Source organism: Cherax quadricarinatus, unplaced genomic scaffold (assembly GCF_038502225.1).
Source record: "Cherax quadricarinatus isolate ZL_2023a unplaced genomic scaffold, ASM3850222v1 Contig504, whole genome shotgun sequence".
Classification (NCBI taxonomy): Eukaryota; Metazoa; Arthropoda; class Malacostraca; order Decapoda; family Parastacidae; genus Cherax; species Cherax quadricarinatus.
Window position 1 is genome coordinate 86,724 of NW_027195530.1, and position 23,002 is coordinate 109,725.

The 23,002-nt window shown below is 45.5% G+C and overlaps 1 protein-coding gene across 1 annotated transcript in view; it reads right to left on the reverse strand.

The window, feature by feature from the left end:
* Positions 1-23,002, reverse strand: part of LOC138851396 (uncharacterized) — a 93,868-nt gene that overhangs the window by 15,186 nt on the left and 55,680 nt on the right. The window contains exon 3 of the mRNA XM_070080476.1: positions 15,243-15,410. Coding sequence (XP_069936577.1) covers positions 15,243-15,410 — 168 coding nt within the window. The remainder of the gene's footprint in view (positions 1-15,242; positions 15,411-23,002) is intronic.

A 23,002-nucleotide genomic window follows, 5' to 3' on the forward strand; every position in this document is an offset into this window, starting at 1 on the left:
CTAGAACTACACCTCCAGGACTGCAACACTAGAACTACACCTCCAGGACTGCAACACTAGAACTACACCTCCAGGACTGCAACACTAGAACTACACCTCCAGGACTGCAACACTAGAACTACACTCCAGGACTGCAACACTAACTACACCCAGGACTGCAACACTAGAACTACACCTCCAGGACTGCAACACTAGAACTACACCTCCAGGACTGCAACACTAGAACTACACCTGCAACACCTGGACTGCAACACTAGAACTATACCTCTAGGACTGCAACACTAGAACTATACCTCCTATACTGCAACACTAGAACTTTACCTCCTATACTGCAACACTAGAACTACACCTCCAGGACTGCAACACTAGAACTACATCTCCAGGACTGCAACAATAGAACTACACCTCCAGGACTGCAACACTAGAACTACACCTCCAGGACTGCAACACTAGAGCTACACCTCCAGGACTGCAACACTAGAACTACACCAGGACTCTACTGACACTAGAACTACATAGGACTGCAACACTAGCACTACACCTCCAGGACTGCAACACTAGAACTACACCTCCAGGACTGCAACACTAGAACTACATCTCCAGTACTGCAACAATAGAACTACACCTCCAGGACTGCAACACTAGAACTTCACCTCCAGGACTGCAACACTAGAACTACACCTACAGGACTGCAACACTAGCTACACCTCCAGGACTACACCTCCAGGACTGCAACACTAGAGAACTACACCTCCAGGACTGCAACACTAGAACTACACCTCCAGGACTGCAACACTAGAACTAACTACACCTCCAGGACTGCAACACTAGAGGACTACACCTCCAGGACTGCAACACTAGAACTACACCTCCAGGACTGCAACACTAGAACTACACCTCCAGGACTGCAACACTAGAACTACACCTCCAGGACTGCAACACTAGAACTACACCTCCAGGACTGCAACACTAGAACTACACCTCCAGGACTGCAACACTACTGCAAACTACACCTCCAGGACTGCTACACTAGAACTACACCTCCAGGACTGCAACACTGGAACAACACCTCCAGAACTGCAACACTAGAACTACACCTCCAGGACTGCAACACTAGAACTACACCTCCAGGACTGCAACACTAGAACTACACCTCCAGGACTGCAACACTAGAACTACACCTCCAGGACTGCAACACTAGAACTACACCTCCAGGACTGCAACACTAGAACTACACCTCCAGGACTGCAACACTAGAACTACACCTACACCTCCAGGACTGCAACACTAGAACTACACCTCCAGGACTGCAACACTAGAACTACACCTCCAGGACTGCAACACTAGAACTACACCTCCTAGAACTACACTGCAACACTAGAACTACACCTCCAGGACTGCAACACTAGAACTACACCTCCTACAGAACTGCAACACTAGAACTACACCTCCAGGACTGCAACACTAGAACTACACCTCCAGGACTGCAACACTAGAACTACACCTCCAGGACTGCAACACTCGAACTACACCTCCAGGACTGCAACACTTGAACTACACCTCCAGGACTGCAACACTAACTACACCTCCAGGACTGCAACACTAGAACTACACCTCTAGAACAGGACTGCAACACTAGAACTACACCTCCAGGACTGCAACACTAGAACTACACCTCCAGGACTGCAACACTAGAACTACACCTCCAGGACTGCAACACTAGAACTACACCTCCAGGACTGCAACACTAGAACTACACCTCCAGGACTGCAACACTAGAACTACACCTCCAGGACTACTAGAACTACACCTCCAGGACTGCACCACTAGAACTACACCTCCAGGACTGCAACAGTAGAACTACACCTCAAGGACTGCAACACTAGAACTACACCTCCAGAACTGCACCCCTAGATCGACACCTCCAGGACTGCAACACTAGAACTACACCTCCAGGACTGCAACACTAGAACTACACCTCCAGGACTGCAACACTAGAACTACACCTCCAGGACTGCAACACCTCCAGGACTGCACCCCTAGAAGTACTCCTCCAGGACTGCAACACTAGAACTACACCTCCAGGACTGCACCACTAGAACTACACCTCTAGTACTGCAACACTAGAACTACACCTCCAGGACTGCAACACTAGAACTACACCTCCAGGACTGCAACACTAGAACTACACCTCCAGGACTGCAACACTAGAACTACACCTCCAGGACTGCAACACTAGAACTACACCTCCAGGACTGCAACACTAGAACTACACCTCCAGGACTGCAACACTAGAACTACACCTCCAGGACTGCAACACTAGAACTACACCTCCAGGACTGCAACACTAGAACTACACCTCCAGGACTGCAACACTAGAACTACACCTCCAGGACTGCAACACTAGAACTACACCTCCAGGACTGCAACACTAGAACTACACCTCCAGGACTGCAACACTAGAACTACACCTCCAGGACTGCAACACTAGAACTACACCTCCAGGACTGCAACACTAGAACTACACCTCCAGGAATGCAACACTAGAACTACACCTCCAGGACTGCAACACTAGAACTACACCTCCAGGACTGCAACACTAGAACTACACCTCCAGGACTGCAACACTAGAACTACACCTCCAGGACTGCAACACTAGAACTACACCTCCAGGACTGCAACACTAGAACTACACCTCCAGGACTGCAACACTAGAACTACACCTCCAGGACTGCAACACTAGAACTACACCTCCAGGACTGCAACACTAGAACTACACCTCCAGGACTGCAACACTAGAACTACACCTCCAGGACTGCAACACTAGAACTACACCTCCAGGACTGCAACACTAGAACTACACCTCCAGGACTGCAACACTAGAACTAACTACACCTCCAGGACTGCAACACTAGAACTACACCTCCAGGACTGCAACACTAGAACTACACCTCCAGGACTGCAACACTAGAACTACACCTCCAGGACTGCAACACTAGAACTACACCTCCAGGACTGCAACACTAGAACTACACCTCCAGGACTACAACACTAGAACTACACCTCCAGGACTGCAACACTAGAACTACACATCCAGGACTGCAACACTAGAACTACACCTCCAGGACTGCAACACTAGAGCTACACCTCCAGGACTGCAACACTAGAACTACACCTCCAGGACTGCAACACTAGAACTACACCTCCAGGACTGCAACACTAGAACTACACCTCCAGGACTGCACCACTAGAACTACACCTCCAGGACTGCAACACTAGAACTACACCTCCAGGACTGCAACACTAGAACTCCAGGACTGCAACACTAGAACTACACCTCCAGGACTGCAACACTAGAACTACACCTCCAGGACTGCAACACTAGAACTACACAGGACTGCAACACTAGGACTGCAACACTAGAACTACACCTCCAGGACTGCAACACTAGAACTACACTACACCAGGACTGCAACACTAGAACTACACCTCCAGGACTGCAACACTAGAACTACACCTCCAGGACTGCAACACTAGAACTACACCTCCAGGACTGCAACACTAGAACTACACCTCCAGGACTGCAACACTAGAACTACACCTCCAGGACTGCAACACTAGAACTACACCTCCAGGACTGCAACACTAGAACTACACCTCCAGGACTGCAACACTAGACCTACACCTCCAGGACTGCAACACTAGAACTACACCTCCAGGATTGCAACACTAGAACTACACCTCCAGGACTGCAACACTAGAACTACACCTCCAGGACTGCAACACTAGAACTACACCTCCAGGACTGCAACACTAGAACTACACCTCCAGGACTGCAACACTAGAACTACACCTCCAGGACTGCAACACTAGAACTACACCTCCAGGACTGCAACACTAGAACTACACCTCCAGGACTGCAACACTAGAACTACACCTCCAGGACTGCAACACTAGAACTACACCTCCAGGACTGCAACACTAGAACTACACCTCCAGGACTGCAACACTAGAGGACTACACCTCCAGGACTGCAACACTAGAACTACACCTCCAGGACTGCAACACTAGAACTAACTACTGCACCTCCAGGACTGCAACACTAGAACTACACCTCCAGGACTGCAACACTAGAACTACACCTCCAGGACTGCAACACTAGAACTACACCTCCAGGACTGCAACACTAGAACTACACCTCCAGGACTGCAACACTAGAACTACACCTCCAGGACTGCAACACTAGAACTACACCTCCAGGACTGCAACACTAGAACTACACCTCCAGGACTGCAACACTAGAACTACACCTCCAGGACTGCAACACTAGAACTACACCTCCAGGACTGCAACACTAGAACTACACCTCCAGGACTGCAACACTAGAACTACACCTCCAGGACTGCAACACTAGAACTACACCTCCAGGACTGCAACACTAGAACTACACCTCCAGGACTGCAACACTTGAACTACACCTCGAGGACTGCAACACTAGAACTACACCTCCAGGACTGCAACACTAGAACTACACCTCCAGGACTGCAACACTAGAACTACACCTCCAGGACTGCAACACTAGAACTACACCTCCAGGACTGCAACACTAGAACTACACCTCCAGGACTGCAACACTAGAGCTACACCTCCAGGACTGCAACACTAGAACTACACCTCCAGGACTGCACCACTAGAACTACACCTCTAGTACTGCAACACTAGAACTACACCTCCAGGACTGCAACACTAGAACTACACCTCCAGGACTGCAACACTAGAGCTACACCTCCAGGACTGCAACACTAGAACTACACCTCCAGGACTGCAACACTACAACTACACCTCCAGGACTGCAACACTACAACTACACCTCCAGGACTGCAACACTAGAGCTACACCTCCAGGACTGCAACACTACAACTACACCTCCAGGACTGCAACACTAGAGCTACACCTCCAGGACTGCAACACTAGAACTACACCTCCAGGACTGCAACACTAGAACTACACCTCCAGGACTGCAACACTAGAACTACACCTCCAGGACTGCAACACTAGAACTACACCTCCAGGACTGCAACACTAGAACTACACCTCCAGGACTGCAACACTAGAACTACACCTCCAGGACTGCAACAATTCAACTACAACTCCAGGACTGCAACACTAGAACTACACCTCCAGGACTGCAACACTAGAACTACACCTCCAGGACTGCAACACTAGAACTACACCTCCAGGACTGCAACACTAGAACTACACCTCCAGGACTGCAACACTAGAACTACACCTCCAGGACTGCAACACTAGAACTACACCTCCAGGACTGCAACACTAGAACTACACCTCCAGGACTGCAACACTAGAACTACACCTCCAGGACTGCAACACTAGAACTACACCTCCAGGACTGCAACACTAGAACTACACCTCCAGGACTGCAACACTAGAACTACACCTCCAGGACTGCAACACTAGAACTACACCTCCAGGACTGCAACACTAGAACTACACCTCCAGGACTGCAACACTAGAACTACACCTCCAGGACTGCAACACTAGAACTACACCTCCAGGACTGCAACACTAGAACTACACCTCCAGGACTGCAACACTAGAACTACACCTCCAGGACTGCAACACTAGAACTACACCTCCAGGACTGCAAGACTAGAACTACACCTCCTCCAGCACGGCAACACTACACCTACACCTCCAGGACTGCAACACTAGAACTACACCTCCAGGAATGCAACACTAGAACTACACCTCCAGGACTGCAACACTAGAGCTACACCTACAGGACTGCAAACACTAGAACTACACCTACAGGACTGCAACACTCCTCCAGGACTGCAACACTAGAACTACACCTCCAGGACTGCAACACTAGAACTACACCTCCAGGATTGCAACACTAGAACTACACCTCCAGGACTGCAACACTAGAACTACACCTCCAGGACTGCAACACTAGAACTACACCTCCAGGACTGCAACACTAGAACTACACCTCCAGGACTGCAACACTAGAACTACACCTCCAGGACTGCAACACTAGAACTACACCTCCAGGACTGCAACACTAGAACTACACCTCCAGGACTGCAACACTAGAACTACACCTCCAGGACTGCAACACTAGAACTACACCTCCAGGACTGCAACACTAGAACTACACCTCCAGGACTGCAACACTAGAACTATACCTCCTGGACTGCAACACTAGAACTACACCTCCAGGACTGCAACACTAGAACTACACCTCCAGGACTGCAACACTAGAACTACACCTCCAGGACTGCAACACTAGAACTACACCTCCAGGACTGCAACACTAGAACTACACCTCCTGGACTGCAACACTAGAACTACACCTCCTGGACTGCAACACTAGAACTACACCTCTAGGACTGCAACACTAGAACTACACCTCTAGGACTGCAACACTAGAACTATATCTCCTGGACTGCAACACTAGAACTATACCTCAAGGACTGCAACACTAGAACTACACCTCTAGGACTGCAACACTAGAACTGTATCTCCTGGACTGCAACACTAGAACTACACCTCCAGGACTGCAACACTAGAACTATATCTCCTGGACTGCAACACTAGAACTACACCTCTAGGACTGCAACACTAGAACTACACCTCTAGGACTGCAACACTAGAACTACACCTCCAGGACTGCAACACTAGAACTACACCTCCAGGACTGCAACACTAGAACTACACCTCCAGGACTGCAACACTAGAACTACACCTCCAGGACTGCAACACTAGAACTACACCTCCAGGACTGCAACACTAGAACTATATCTCCAGGACTGCAACACTAGAACTACACCTCCAGGACTGCAACACTAGAACTATATCTCCAGGACTGCAACACTAGAACTACACCTCCAGGACTGCAACACTAGAACTACACCTCCTGGACTGCAACACTAGAGCTACACCTCCAGGACTGCAACACTAGAACTACACCTCCAGGACTGCAACACTAGAACTACACCTCCAGGACTGCAACACTAGAACTACACCTCCAGGACTGCAACACTAGAACTACACCTCCAGGACTGCAACACTAGAACTACACCTCCAGGACTGCAACACTAGAACTACACCTCCAGGACTGCAACACTAGAACTACACCTCCAGGACTGCAACACTAGAACTACACCTCCAGGACTGCAACACTAGAACTACACCTCCAGGACTGCAATACTAGAACTACACCTCCAGGACTGCAACACTAGAACTACACCTCCAGGACTGCAACACTAGAACTACACCTCCAGGACTGCAACACTGGAACTACACCTCCAGGACTGCAACACTGGAACTACACTTCCAGGACTGCAACACTAGAACTACACCTCCAGGACTGCAACACTACAACTACACCTCCAGGACTGCAACACTACAACTACACCTCCAGGACTGCAACACTAGAACTACACCTCCAGGACTGCAACACTAGAACTACACCTCGTGGACTGCAACACTAGAACTTCACCTCCAGGACTGCAACACTAGAACTACACCTTCTGGACTGCAACACTAGAGCTACACCTCCAGGACTGCAACACTAGAACTAGATCTCCAGGACTGCAACACTAGAACTACACCTCCAGGGCTTCAACACTAGAGCTACACCTCCAGGACTGCAACACTAGAACTACACCTCTAGGATTGCAACACTACAACTACACCTCCAGGACTGCACCACTAGAACTACACCTCCAGGACTGCAACACTACAACTACACCTCCAGGACTGCAACACTACAACTACACCTCCAGGACTGCAACACTGGAACAACACCTCCAGGACTGCAACACTAGAACTACACCTCCAGGACTGCAACACTGCAACTACACCTCCAGGACTGCAACACTAGAACTACACCTCCAGGACTGCAACACTGCAACTACACCTCCAGGACTGCAACACTGGAACAACACCTCCAGGACTGCAGCACTACAACTACACCTCCAGGACTGCAACACTACAACTACACCTCTAGGATTGCAACACTACAACTACACCTCCAGGACTGCACCACTAGAACTACACCTCCAGGACTGCAACACTACAACTACACCTCCAGGACTGCAACACTACAACTACACCTCCAGGACTGCAACACTTGAACTACACCTCCAGGACTGCAACACTAGAACTACACCTCCAGGACTGCACCACTAGAACTACACCTCCTGGACTGCAACACTAGAACTACACCTCCAGGACTGCAACACTACAACTACACCTCTAGGACTGCACCACTAGAACTACACCTCCAGGACTGCAACACTACAACTACACCTCCAGGAGTGCAACACTACAACTACACCTCTAGGACTGCACCACTAGAACTACACCTCCAGGACTGCAACACTAGAACTACACCTCCTGGACTGCAACTCTAGAACTACACCTCCAGGACTGCAGCACTAGAACTACACCTCCAGGACTGCAATACTAGAACTACACCTCAAGGACTGCACCACTAGAACTACACCTCCTGGACTGCAACACTAGAACTACACCTCCAGGACTGCAACACTAGAACTACACCTCCTGGACTGCAACACTAGAACTACACCTCCAGGACTGCAACACTAGAACTACACCTCCAGGACTGCAACACTAGAACTACACCTCAAGGACTGCACCACTAGAACTACACCTCCTGGACTGCAACACTAGAACTACACCTCCAGGACTGCACCACTAGAACTACACCTCCTGGACTGCAACACTAGAACTACACCTCCAGGACTGCAACACTAGAACTACACATCCAGGACTGCAACACTTGAACTACACCTCCAGGACTGCAACACTAGAACTACACCTCCAGGACTGCACCACTAGAACTACACCTCCTGGACTGCAACACTAGAACTACACCTCCAGGACTGCAACACTAGAACTACACCTCCAGGACTGCAACACTAGAACTACACCTCCAGGACTGCAACACTAGAACTACACCTCGAGGACTGCAACACTAGAACTACACCTCCAGGACTGCAACACTAGAACTACACCTCCAGGACTGCACCACTAGAACTACACCTCCTGGACTGCAACACTAGAACTACACCTCCAGGACTGCAACACTAGAACTACACCGCCAGGACTACACCACCAGGACTACACAAACATGACTACACCATCAGGACTACACTACCAGGACTACACTACCAGGACTACACTACCAGGACTACACTACCAGGACTACACTACCACGACTACACTACCAGGACTACACTACCAGGACTACACCATCAGGACTACACTACCAGGACTACACTACCAGGACTACACTACCAGGACTACACTGCCAGGACTACACTACCAGGACTACTCTACCAGGACTACACCATCAGGACTACACTACCAGGACTACACTACCAGGACTACACTACCAGGACTACACTACCAGGACTACACTACCAGGACTACACCATCAGGACTACACTACCAGGACTACACCATCAGGACTACACTACCAGGACTACACTACCAGGACTACACTACCAGGACTACACTACCAGGACTACACTACCAGGACTACACTACCAGGACTACACTACCAGGACTACACTACCAGGACTACACCATCAGGACTACACTACCAGGACTACACCATCAGGACTACACTACCAGGACTACACCATCAGGACTACACTACCAGGACTACACCATCAGGACTACAGTACCAGGACTACACTACCAGGACTGCACTACCAGGACTACACTACCAGGGCTACATTACCAGGACTACACTACCAGGACTACACTACCAGGACTACACTACCAGGACTGCACTATCAGGACTACACTACCAGGACTACACTACCAGGACTACACTACCAGGACTACACTACCAGGACTACACTACCAGGACTACACTACCAGGACTACACTACCAGGACTACACTACCAGGACTACACCATCAGGACTACACTACCAGGACTACACTACCAGAACTACACTATCAGGACTACACTACCAGGACTACACCATCAGGACTACACTACCAGGACTACACCATCAGGACTACACCACCAGGACTACACTACCAGGACTACACTACCAGGACTACGCTACCAGGACTGCACTACCAGGACTACACTACCAGGACTGCACTACCAGGACTACACTACCAGGACTACACTACCAGGACTTCACTACCAGGACTACACTACCAGGACTGCACTATCAGGACTACACTACCAGGACTACACTACGAGGACTACACTACCAGGACTACACTACCAGGACTACACTACCAGGACTGCACTACCAGGACTAGACTACCAGGACTACACTACCAGGACTACACTACCAGGACTACACTACCAGGACTACACTACCAGGACTACACTACCAGGACTACACTACCAGGACTACACTACCAGGACTACACTACCAGGACTACACTACCAGGACTACACTACCAGGACTACACTACCAGGACTACACTACCAGGACTACACTACCAGGACTACACTACCAGGACTACACTACCAGGACTACACCATCAGGACTACACTACCAGGACTACACTACCAGGACTACACTACCAGGACTACACTACCAGGACTACACTACCAGGACTACACTACCAAGACTACACTACCAGGACTACACTACCAGGACTACTCTACCAGGACTACACTACCAGGACTACACCATCAGGACTACACTACCAGGACTACACTACCAGGACTACACTACCAGGACTACACTACCAGGACTACACTACCAGGACTACACTACCAGGACTACACTACCAGGACTACACTACCAGGACTACACTACCAGGACTACACTACCAGGACTACACTACCAGGACTACACTACCAGGACTACACTACCAGGACTACACTACCAGGGCTTATTCCTCTAAGAAAAAGGAGGAGTAGATGTAAAACAGAAAGAGACAGGCGCTCCCTTTACAGGCGACGGAAAAGAATAACAGAGCGGCTAAAAGAGGTCAATATATCTGAAATGCGTAGGGAGACACTGGTCAGAGAAATAGCAAGCATCGAACTTAAGCTAAAAGAATCCTTTAGGAGTCAGGAATCGCGGGAAGAACTAAAAGCCATAAATGAAATCGAAAGAAACCCAAAGTATTTCTTCTCCTATGCCAAATCAAAATCGAGAACAACGTCCAGTATTGGGCCCCTACTTAAACAAGATGGGTCCTACACAGATGACAACAAGGAAATGAGTGAGCTACTCAAGTCCCAATATGACTCAGTTTTTAGCAAGCCGCTAACCAGACTGAGAGTCGAAGATCAAAATGAATTTTTTATGAGAGAGCCACAAAATTTGATTAACACAAGCCTATCCGATGTTATCCTGACGCCAAATGACTTCGAACAGGCGATAAATGACATGCCCATGCACTCTGCCCCAGGGCCAGACTCATGGAACTCTGTGTTCATCAAGAACTGCAAGAAGCCCCTATCACGAGCCTTTTCCATCCTATGGAGAGGGAGCATGGACACGGGGGTCGTCCCACAGTTACTAAAAACAACAGACATAGCCCCACTCCACAAAGGGGGCAGTAAAGCAACAGCAAAGAACTACAGACCAATAGCACTAACATCCCATATCATAAAAATCTTTGAAAGGGTCCTAAGAAGCAAGATCACCACGCATCTAGAAACCCATCAGTTACACAACCCAGGGCAACATGGGTTTAGAACAGGTCGCTCCTGTCTGTCTCAACTATTGGATCACTACGACAAGGTCCTAAATGCACTAGAAGACAAAAAGAATGCAGATGTAATATATACAGACTTTGCAAAAGCCTTCGACAAGTGTGACCATGGCGTAATAGCGCACAAAATGCGTGCTAAAGGAATAACAGAAAAAGTCGGTCGATGGATCTATAATTTCCTCACTAACAGAACACAGAGAGTAGTCGTCAACAGAGTAAAGTCCGAGGCAGCTACGGTGAAAAGCTCTGTTCCACAAGGCACAGTACTCGCTCCCATCTTGTTCCTCATCCTTATATCCGACATAGACAAGGATGTCAGCCACAGCACCGTGTCTTCCTTTGCAGATGACACCCGAATCTGCATGACAGTGTCTTCCATTGCAGACACTGCAAAGCTCCAGGCAGACATCAACCAAATCTTTCAGTGGGCTGCAGAAAACAATATGAAGTTCAACGATGAGAAATTTCAATTACTCAGATATGGTAAACATGAGGAAATTAAATCTTCATCAGAGTACAAAACAAATTCTGGCCACAAAATAGAGCGAAACACCAACGTCAAAGACCTGGGAGTGATCATGTCGGAGGATCTCACCTTCAAGGACCATAACATTGTATCAATCGCATCTGCTAGAAAAATGACAGGATGGATAATGAGAACCTTCAAAACTAGGGAGGCCAAGCCCATGATGACACTCTTCAGGTCACTTGTTCTATCTAGGCTGGAATATTGCTGCACACTAACAGCACCTTTCAAGGCAGGTGAAATTGCCGACCTAGAAAATGTACAGAGAACTTTCACGGCGCGCATAACGGAGATAAAACACCTCAATTATTGGGAGCGCTTGAGGTTCCTAAACCTGTATTCCCTGGAACGCAGGAGGGAGAGATACATGATTATATACACCTGGAAAATCCTAGAGGGACTAGTACCGAACTTGCACACGAAAATCACCCACTACGAAAGCAAAAGACTTGGCAGACGATGCACCATCCCCCCAATGAAAAGCAGGGGTGTCACTAGCACGTTAAGAGACCATACAATAAGTGTCAGGGGCCCGAGACTGTTCAACTGCCTCCCAGCACACATAAGGGGGATTACCAACAGACCCCTGGCAGTCTTCAAGCTGGCACTGGACAAGCACCTAAAGTCAGTTCCGGATCAGCCGGGCTGTGGCTCGTATGTTGGTTTGCGTGCAGCCAGCAGCAACAGCCTGGTTGATCAGGCTCTGATCCACCAGGAGGCCTGGTCTCAGACCGGGCCGCGGGGGCGTTGACCCCCGGAACTCTCTCCAGGTAAACTCCAGGTAAACTACACTACCAGGACTACACTACCAGGACTACACTACCAGGACTACACTACCAGGACTACACTACCAGGACTACACTACCAGGACTACACTACCAGGACTACACTACCAGGACTACACCATCAGGACTACACTACCAGGACTACACTACCAGGACTACACTACCAGGACTACACTACCAGGACTACACTACCAGGACTACACTACCAGGACTACACTACCAGGACTACACTACCAGGACTACACTACCAGGACTACACTACCAGGACTACACTACCAGGACTACACTACCAGGACTACACTACCAGGACTACACTACCAGGACTACACTACCAGGACTACACTACCAGGACTACACTACCAGGACTACACTACCAGGACTACACTACCAGGACTACACTACCAGGACTACACCATCAGGACTACACTACCAGGACTACACTACCAGGACTACACTACCAGGACTACACTACCAGGACTACACTACCAGGACTACACTACCAGGACTACACCATCAGGACTACACTACCAGGACTACACTACCAGGACTACACTACCAGGACTACACTACCAGGACTACACTACCAGGACTACACTACCAGGACTACACCATCAGGACTACACTACCAGGACTACACTACCAGGACTACACTACCAGGACTACACTACCAGGACTACACTACCAGGACTACACTACCAGGACTACACTACCAGGACTACACTATCAGGACTACACTACCAGGACTACACTACCAGGACTACACTACCAGGACTACACTACCAGGACTACACTACCAGGACTACACTACCAGGACTACACTACCAGGACTACACTACCAGGACTACACTACCAGGACTACACTACCAGGACTACACTACCAGGACTACACCATCAGGACTACACTACCAGGACTACACTACCAGGACTACACTACCAGGACTACACTACCAGGACTACACTACCAGGACTACACTACCAGGACTACACCATCAGGACTACACTACCAGGACTACACTACCAGGACTACACTACCAGGACTACACTACCAGGACTACACTACCAGGACTACACTACCAGGACTACACTACCAGGACTACACTACCAGGACTACACTACCAGGACTACACTACCAGGACTACACTACCAGGACTACACTACCAGGACTACACTACCAGGACTACACTACCAGGACTACACTACCAGGACTACACTACCAGGACTACACTACCAGGACTACACTACCAGGACTACACTACCAGGACTACACTACCAGGACTACACTACCAGGACTACACTACGACGAACTACATCTTACCTCCTCTTCTATTTCTCCTTCACTCTTATTCATTGTTCATCAGTCCTCGCAGCGCTATGTAACCTATAACGATGTAACTACTAATAACAATAATAATAATAATAATAATAATAATAATAATAATAATAATAATAATTTTATTATTATTATTATTATTATTATTATTATTATTATTATTATTAATTGAGATCAATCATTGAGTGGTCGGTCACGTTGTGATATGTTACGAGGCTTTTATAATATTTTCCACCGTATTAAGTACTAAGTAAGTACTAAGTACTAAGTAAGTACTAAGTAAGTACTAGGTAAGTACTAGGTAAGTACTAAGTACTTATGAATCAATGTTTACTTTCTGGTTATTCGACAGAACTATCATTTGAATCATAATTCTCTTAAAGGGACAAATGTCTCAGTTCATTTGCCTCAAGTCGGGTTCAGAAGTCTTCATAAAGCTTCAAATAAATTTTTAGAAGCCTATTAAGGCCAGGATGCACTTAATTATATTTATAATGTAAAACTAAATAAACATAAAATTATCTACAAAACTTGTATAACAAACAATTTCAGCGAATTCCAGAGAAAACTGAGAATCCTCCAGTGCTGCTGGACATAAGTTTTAATGTTATCTTTTAAATGCACATCAAAGTTTACTGAAGGAAGTAGTTTTAACACACAAGTTTTAATGTTATCTTTTAAATGCACATCAAAGTTTACTGATGGGAGAAGTTTTAACACACAAGTTTTAATTTTATCTTTTAAATGCACATCAAAGTTTACTGAAGGAAGAAGTTTTAACACACAAGTTTTAATGTTATCTTTTAAATGCACATCAAAGTTTACTGAAGGAAGAAGTTTTAACACACCTGCTGTAGTGACAATGTAAGACTTGAGGGCGTTGATGTGTTTAGGTGAGGCCAAGTCACCATACATTCCTTGACAGTGGACACGAGCTTCATTCCAGGTGAGAGTACGAAGACTCAGGTAGAAGCACTCGTCCAGAACTTGAGTGTAAGGATAAGGACAACAAATATCTGGAAAGTAAGAACAAATCAAATCAAATCAAGTTTATTCTCTATAAAGATTACAATGCGTGGTTTACATATTATAGGATATTGTGTGGTTTACATATTATAAAATACTAATTACAGAGAGGGCCACTATCACACCTAGCATGACTAGGCATTTCGGGTAGACTAAGATTAATTCAAAACTCTATATTGGTACAGATTAAGGGGTATATTGGTATTAAGGCTAAGTAACTGCATTACAGTTAGTAAATTTTGCAATGTGAATGATTATGTTTTGGTACAATACATAGTTTCTATATTGGAGTATCACAGGCAAACTTATGACTAGTTAACATTCATTAGGTAATAGTTGTATTATGTATTTCTATGTTTACAGTCATTTGGGTGAGTGTAAGTGCGAATTGTGGGGAATCACAGACATCGAGGGAAGGTCTGGGCTGTTTTTTATGTGTGCATGATACAAGATAATAGGCTGTTTTCGTGTAGGTAGCTGATGTTGTCTAACGGTAGTTTTGAAGTGATGAATGTGTCTGCAGTTCTAGAGTTTTCAGGTAGGGTGTTCCACATTTTAGGTCCTTTTATGTACATTGAATTTTTGTATAGGTTTAGCCGGACACGGGGAATGTCATAGAGATGTTTGTGTCTGGTGTTATCCCTGTCGGTTCTGTCACAAATATCAAGAAAGTGTTTTAGGTCAAGGTTAATGTTGGAATTTAAGGTTCTGTAAATGTAGGTTGCACAGTAGTAAGTGTGGATGTTCTGTACAGTAAGTTTAGGTCTGTGAAGAGTTGGGGGATGGTGTTGCCTGGGATTGGTGACTATACCTCACCATCACATCCCACAACAAAGCAACACCTCACACACGCATGACGACACCCGACTCTGTGAAACACACCTAATACTCTACCCAAGAATTAAGATTAATTACTTGTTTAAACTTCGCTTTTCAGGCAGCCTTGGGTGAATCCCACTCAGATCACCCAGTCAAATATATAATTAAACACGATCTACTGCTCAGCGCAGAGACTGGTAAGGAGGTAGGGGAAAGCCCAGAAGCAGATAGACTGGTAGTTCCTAAGAAATTTAGGTCACAAATTTTGAACATAGCCCATAATTCCTCTTTAGAAGGTCATTTAGGAATTACAAAAACTCTGTATAGAATAATGAAAGAGTTTTATTGGCCCAAAATAAGGCAAGATGTAGGGAATGTCAGCAAGTAGGTAAGCCTGGATACTCCATTAAACCTGCGCCACCTCATCTCATACATGAAGACGTAGAACCGTTTACAGAGCTAATCATTGATTGTGTAAGACTATTACCAAAATCGTATCGTATCGTAATGACCAGAGCTTTGGTAAGATGGGGAAGGAAGAAGGATGGGTAAGGATGGAAATATTGGAAGAGGGCTGGAGGGGGGGGGGAGAGGTAGGATATAAAAGGTAAGTGGCCCAACCACTTTGGTGTAATTTAAAAAGTGTATTTGGATAAGATTATTTTTTAAGAGGTATAATACTAACCCATCAGAGTCACATAAATATAATAGGTATATAAGTACATGACTCTGAATTGGTTGTAATTATACAAGTTGCAATTGCTTTTTTTTTTTTTTTTTTTTTTTTTTTTTTTTTTTTTTTTTTTTTTTTTTTTTTTTTTTTCGCGATTGCACAGCGGATATTCATACGACAGGAAAGGCAATATTTTCTGGCCAGTTTATGAGCTCGTGACAATAGCTTCTTAATGGTGGTGTCCAACCATAGTCAATAGCATAATTTTACATTAGAAAGTTATTTAAGATGTCTCCCTAATTGGGGGCGATGGTTTTTTCAGTATACATAGAAGGGTTCTGGTGGTATCCAATCTTCTTCGTCAGGTAAGTTGCTCAAAATCATGGGTCGAGGGTAATCATCTTTATGAATAAAACGACGAACCCTCTGTGGGAGAGTCATTCTTTGAGTCCTGTGAGGTGGAGTATTAATGGTGTAATCGGTGGTATTTATCACTTGTATAGGATGTTCTCTATCTGGCATGTATAGTTCTTGCATTGTATAAAGTTGTTTCTTTTTTAGGGTGTCAAGGCGTACATTTATGGCAGTGATATCTTGTTGTGTGTGTAAATCTGCCATTTTAACTCTGTCTCTCCTCCTGGTATTGGTAATAAATCGAAGAGCTCTATTCTGGACCCTTTGTAACCGTAGCATGTTGGTCTTTGTTGTTAATGACATTGGGACACAAGGGTATTCAAGTATAGGTCTTATTATCATTTTATACAGATGTTTTTTGACATGTTGAGGGGCTTGATTGAATCGAAAGAGTCTGCTAAGACCGGCTTTGGCTGTGTTGATCTTTTTAGTTACATGAGATGTTGAGTGGAGCAGCCTGTCTATTTCATATCCCAAGATCTTGTTAGGGTTTCTAATGGCTACAGGTGTACCTCTGATGGAGATACCCCCTTTATCTTCAATGGTTGATGCAAAACATCCTATCGTGCTAACAAGGACCTTGTCAGGATTAGTCGTAATTCTCCATTTCTTCTCCCAATTAGATGTTCGACGAAGTTCAATATTCATTTTTTCTATGACTCTCTCATACTTGTATTTTCCTGTTACTGGAGTTGATGAGACGACATGAATAACATCATCTGCAAACTGTGTCACAATTGTGTCATTAAACTCTGGTTGAGGAAGGTCATTCACATAAATGTTAAACAGAAGTGGACTGAGACAAGAACCTTGTGGGACACCAGCCGTCGGTATAAAAGGTTCTGTCGACTTGCCATGAAAGGTGGGAATGATTTTTCTTTGAGTTAAGAAATTATAAATTACTCTGAGAAAAGTCCAGTTATGGTCTGGTAGGTCAATGAGTTTGTATATAAGGCCATCATGCCATAAGCTATCAAAAGCTTTATGAACATCTCTGGTGGCAATTAAGGCAAGATTGCCCTGCTGTTTTAGACTTGCTACAGTGTCAAAAATAACATTTATTGCATGATTGGTACCTCTATGTGTTCTAAAGCCAAATTGTTTTTCAGTAAACAAGTGATTAAACTCCATATAGTAATTCAATCTGTTGGAAATGACTTTCTCAAGAACTTTTCCAGTGACTTCAAGTAAAGATATAGGTCTATAGTTCCCAGGTTGGTGGATGTCTTTATTGGGCTTAGCAAGAAAGATCATTCTAGCAGTCTTAAAAACAACTGGAAAATATCCTGAGGCCAAGATGGCATTAAAGATATTTACCAAGGACTGTTTGCAATTTCTAGGTAGGTACTTTATTTGTTTCATTGTTATTCCAGAGAGGCCAGGGGCTCTATTTCTCATTCTTCCAATAACCTGACTTATCTCTAATAATGTAATAGGTCTAGTAAGCGGGTGGGTATCTTCAAGAGTTGAAGTATCGATGGAAGGTAGTGGTTGTAGATCATCCAAGTTCTCATCTCTCCATTCATTGACCAACTGATAATGATTATTATTAAATTGACGACTGTTATTGTGGGAGAGAATTTTCTCCCATACATCACCCATCAAATTAGCCTGTTCCTGTGGATCGTCAAGTTTAATTTCAACATCTTCATCATCCTCATCAGTGAAGGTATGAACTAGGTAGTTAGGAGTCTTGTGCTTTGCCCCTAAAAGTTGTCGGATCTTACTCCAAAATTTTGCTGGTTCACGTTTATATTGATTAGCTTGAAGAACTAGAAATTTCCATATGTCTCGTTTGTGTTGACTAATCATGTTAATTAATTCGTGCCTTAATCGGTGCAGTGTAGCTGCTGGTGGTTGTCGCATTTGAAGATGCCTTCGACATTCTGCTTGATAATTTCTTAAAGTGTCTCTAATTTCCCTAGTAGGTTTATATTGTTGGTATATCTTCGTGGAAGCTAATTGGCAATTTGCATTGGTAGCTTCAATTATTCGATTGTGCAGGGACCTGATTGCATCATCAATTGCACTGGAAGGTAGATTTTCCAAAGACACAATTTCATCTTCACCCAGATATGCCCTGAAGGGGTCAAATCCTAGGGTGTTAAGATTGGGTTTAGGAGTTACAGGTATTCTAAATGGAGAAGTTTGTAGTTGTATTATAACAGGGATATGGTCAGATCCTACATTTCCACCAGGAGATATACGACAGTGAAAGATGTCACAGTCTCTGTTTGTCAGTACAATATCTGGTGTTCCTGGATGAGGTCCAATGTACGATTTGAAGAATGGGCCTTGAAATGACAAGTTTCTAGCTGTCATGATATTAAAGAGTTGTTTTCCTTTTAAGTCACCCAGTGGAATACCAGCTCCACAGTTGAAGAGGGCAGGGTGATGAGCATTAAAATCTCCAGCTAAAATTGTTGGAATATTTCTGCTTAATATCCTATGTAGAGGAATTGACTCTATATATGGCTGTCTCGGGGGAAAATATCCAGTTCCTATTATTAGTTGTCCATGCGACGTTGTTAGTTCTATTGCAAGAATGTTATCTTCATCCACATGAATATTTTTAAATGTATATCCTAATTTAACCAAGATGGCTACACCACTAAACTGTCCTCTCGATTTCTCAACAGTACAGTATCCACGTAATTTAATATGTTGATCAACTCTTGCAGCTGTCTCGTTCAAAAGTATAACATCAGGATTGTAGTTATGTAGTTCAACCTCAAGAAGGTAACGGTTATTGAAGAAATGTTGAACATTAAGTTGGAAAATTGTAATCCCCATTATTTCTTTTTCTTCGGTCGTACACTGCGTTCTGAACGCCTGCAACTAATTTCATGTGTTGTATCTATACTATCCCTGCTGGACTCGTCAATAGGAGAAGGGAACTTTTGCGTGGATGCTTGTGTATTAACAATGCCATCCTCTTCCTCTTCACTAGAGGCAGTAATATTAACAGACTCATTAGAATCATTAGAATCGTTAGAGTCGTTAGAGTCATCATCATGAAACTGAGGTATGCTATACTCAGTTTCAGGAAGCAGAGGCTCGTGAGAGTTAATGGGAGACTGTGTAGGCTCCAAGTGAATATTAGATAGGCAAGGTGAGTTACCTTGGGAAAGTTCCTGTTCAACAGGTACAGCTACAATAGCGGGAGAGTAGGCACCAATTTCTGGGGCATTGTTATGTTCAGGTGTTGACTTTTCGGGTTGAGAAGAGTTGACAACCTGGGTTTGCGAGGAGGGCGATCCCTGGGCCAGGGATGACTTAGGCTTATTATTAGATGTAGAGTATGGTACATACTTCTTGTTATGAGAAGGCTGGGTCATAATGGCCTTCACATTTTCAGGGATAATGATGGGAGTGATCCCATTAGCCTTTAACATATCATTTAAAACACGAGAGCAGAGTTGAATATCACCACCAGCTGTGTCTTTGGCCACCAAGTACATTAGTTGTGCTCTCATTATATCCCCGTCTGTGGATACCTGAGACACATGAGATGCGACTGAACCTTGTTGTTGTGTCTGTTGTAAGTGAGGGTTAGATTGGTGTGCTCCAAGAGGGGCAGAATTCCAAACATTGGAACCATTGGTAGAGACCTGAGGAGTCCCACTTGATCCAGGCAGAGCTGGGAAGGAAGTTTGGGACATGGTTGGTGGTGCCTGGGGAGTGGTCTTCTTAGAAGTGGATAGTTTCTTGGCGTCAAGAATTTTCTGCATTTCCTTTTTTCTTTCAGGACAAATAGCAGAAACAGCATGATGTTTTCCATTACAGAGGACACATTTAGGTGAATTTTTATTGGTACAATCACGATAGGAATGTTGGCCAGAGCAAATGCTACAAATTTGCACTTGTGTACTGCATTTGTTGTTGTTATGACCAAAGGCATAACACTTGAAACATTGTGTCACACTGACAAAGCGTTCTATAGAAATTTGGTCAGATGTACATCTGGTACTGAAACATTTGAAGCCATTTTGACACACAAGTTTGGCCTCCTCAGGTGTCTCAAGTATTAGTTTTAAAGTTACCTTATTGTTGTTGGTATTCGAGAATTTATGTGCTTCTACAGCCCTAAGGTCAGAATTCTCGGCATTAATGTTATCAACAATTTCATTAACAGTGCTGTGTTTCATAAAACTGTTGATTCTGGCCACAAACACAGTCCTCTGGGCTTGATAGCTGTCAGGTGCAATTGGGATAACACCAGAAGTCCTCAGTTTATCCAAGACATCATGCTTTAGGAGTTGAAGTAACTCTTCTTCCGAAGAGAGGAGAAGTACTGCTCCAGCGTGGGTTTGAAAAACATCCACTGGAGCAACAGTTGAGTTAGAGCAAATACATTTGAGAATGTCTTTCATGGACATTTGGTTTCCTTCAATGCGTAATCTTACACGAATCCTCGCCATGATGCCTGGGAAGGTGCATCTGGCAGAGGAGTTACTTAACAAAAAGGTATCTTTCCTTAATGTTAGCCTAACATCCTAATTCAGCTGACTTATGAAGGTCAGCCCCTAAGATAGCCTACCCTCGAGTAGTGAGGGGAAAGGGCCCAAGGCAAAGATCGGCTGGATTTTAAAAAACCACACGGGCTACCAGATGGTCAAAATGCCTTGTGTTAACTCGCCAAAGCGAAGTTGCCGAAAAATAAGAAGATAGGACAGTCAGAAGGATAGCAATGTATGTAGTGTGTTAAGTGTGTGGGCCAGTGTTGATGTATGGGTGGGGGGAGGATGGGGAAGGATGGGGGGATGGGGATGAGAGGGGTGAACAAGCAAGCAAGTCACCGCCTTACCCTCTTGATGGGATGGGGCTCGAAGTGACTGCAAGCAAGTCTCCTCTCAGCTCTGGTGAAGAACTACTCAGGATAACAAACAAAACAAATTCTGGCCACAAAATAGAGCGAAACACCAACGTCAAAGACCTGGGAGTGATCATGTCGGAGGATCTCACCTTCAAGGACCATAACATTGTATCAATCGCATCTGCTAGAAAAATGACAGGATGGATAATGAGAACCTTCAAAACTAGGGAGGCCAAGCCCATGATGACACTCTTCAGGTCACTTGTTCTATCTAGGCTGGAATATTGCTGCACACTAACAGCACCTTTCAAGGCAGGTGAAATTGCCGACCTAGAAAATGTACAGAGAACTTTCACGGCGCGCATAACGGAGATAAAACACCTCAATTATTGGGAGCGCTTGAGGTTCCTAAACCTGTATTCCCTGGAACGCAGGAGGGAGAGATACATGATTATATACACCTGGAAAATCCTAGAGGGACTAGTACCGAACTTGCACACGAAAATCACTCATTACGAAAGCAAAAGACTTGGCAGACGATGCACCATCCCCCCAATGAAAAGCAGGGGTGTCACTAGCACGTTAAGAGACCATACAATAAGTGTCAGGGGCCCGAGACTGTTCAACTGCCTCCCAGCACACATAAGGGGGATTACCAACAGACCCCTGGCAGTCTTCAAGCTGGCACTGGACAAGCACCTAAAGTCAGTTCCTGATCAGCCGGGCTGTAGCTCGTATGTTGGTTTGCGTGCAGCCAGCAGCAACAGCCTGGTTGATCAGGCTCTGATCCACCAGGAGGCCTGGTCTCAGACCGGGCCGCGGGGGCGTTGACCCCCGGAACTCTCTCCAGGTAAACTCCA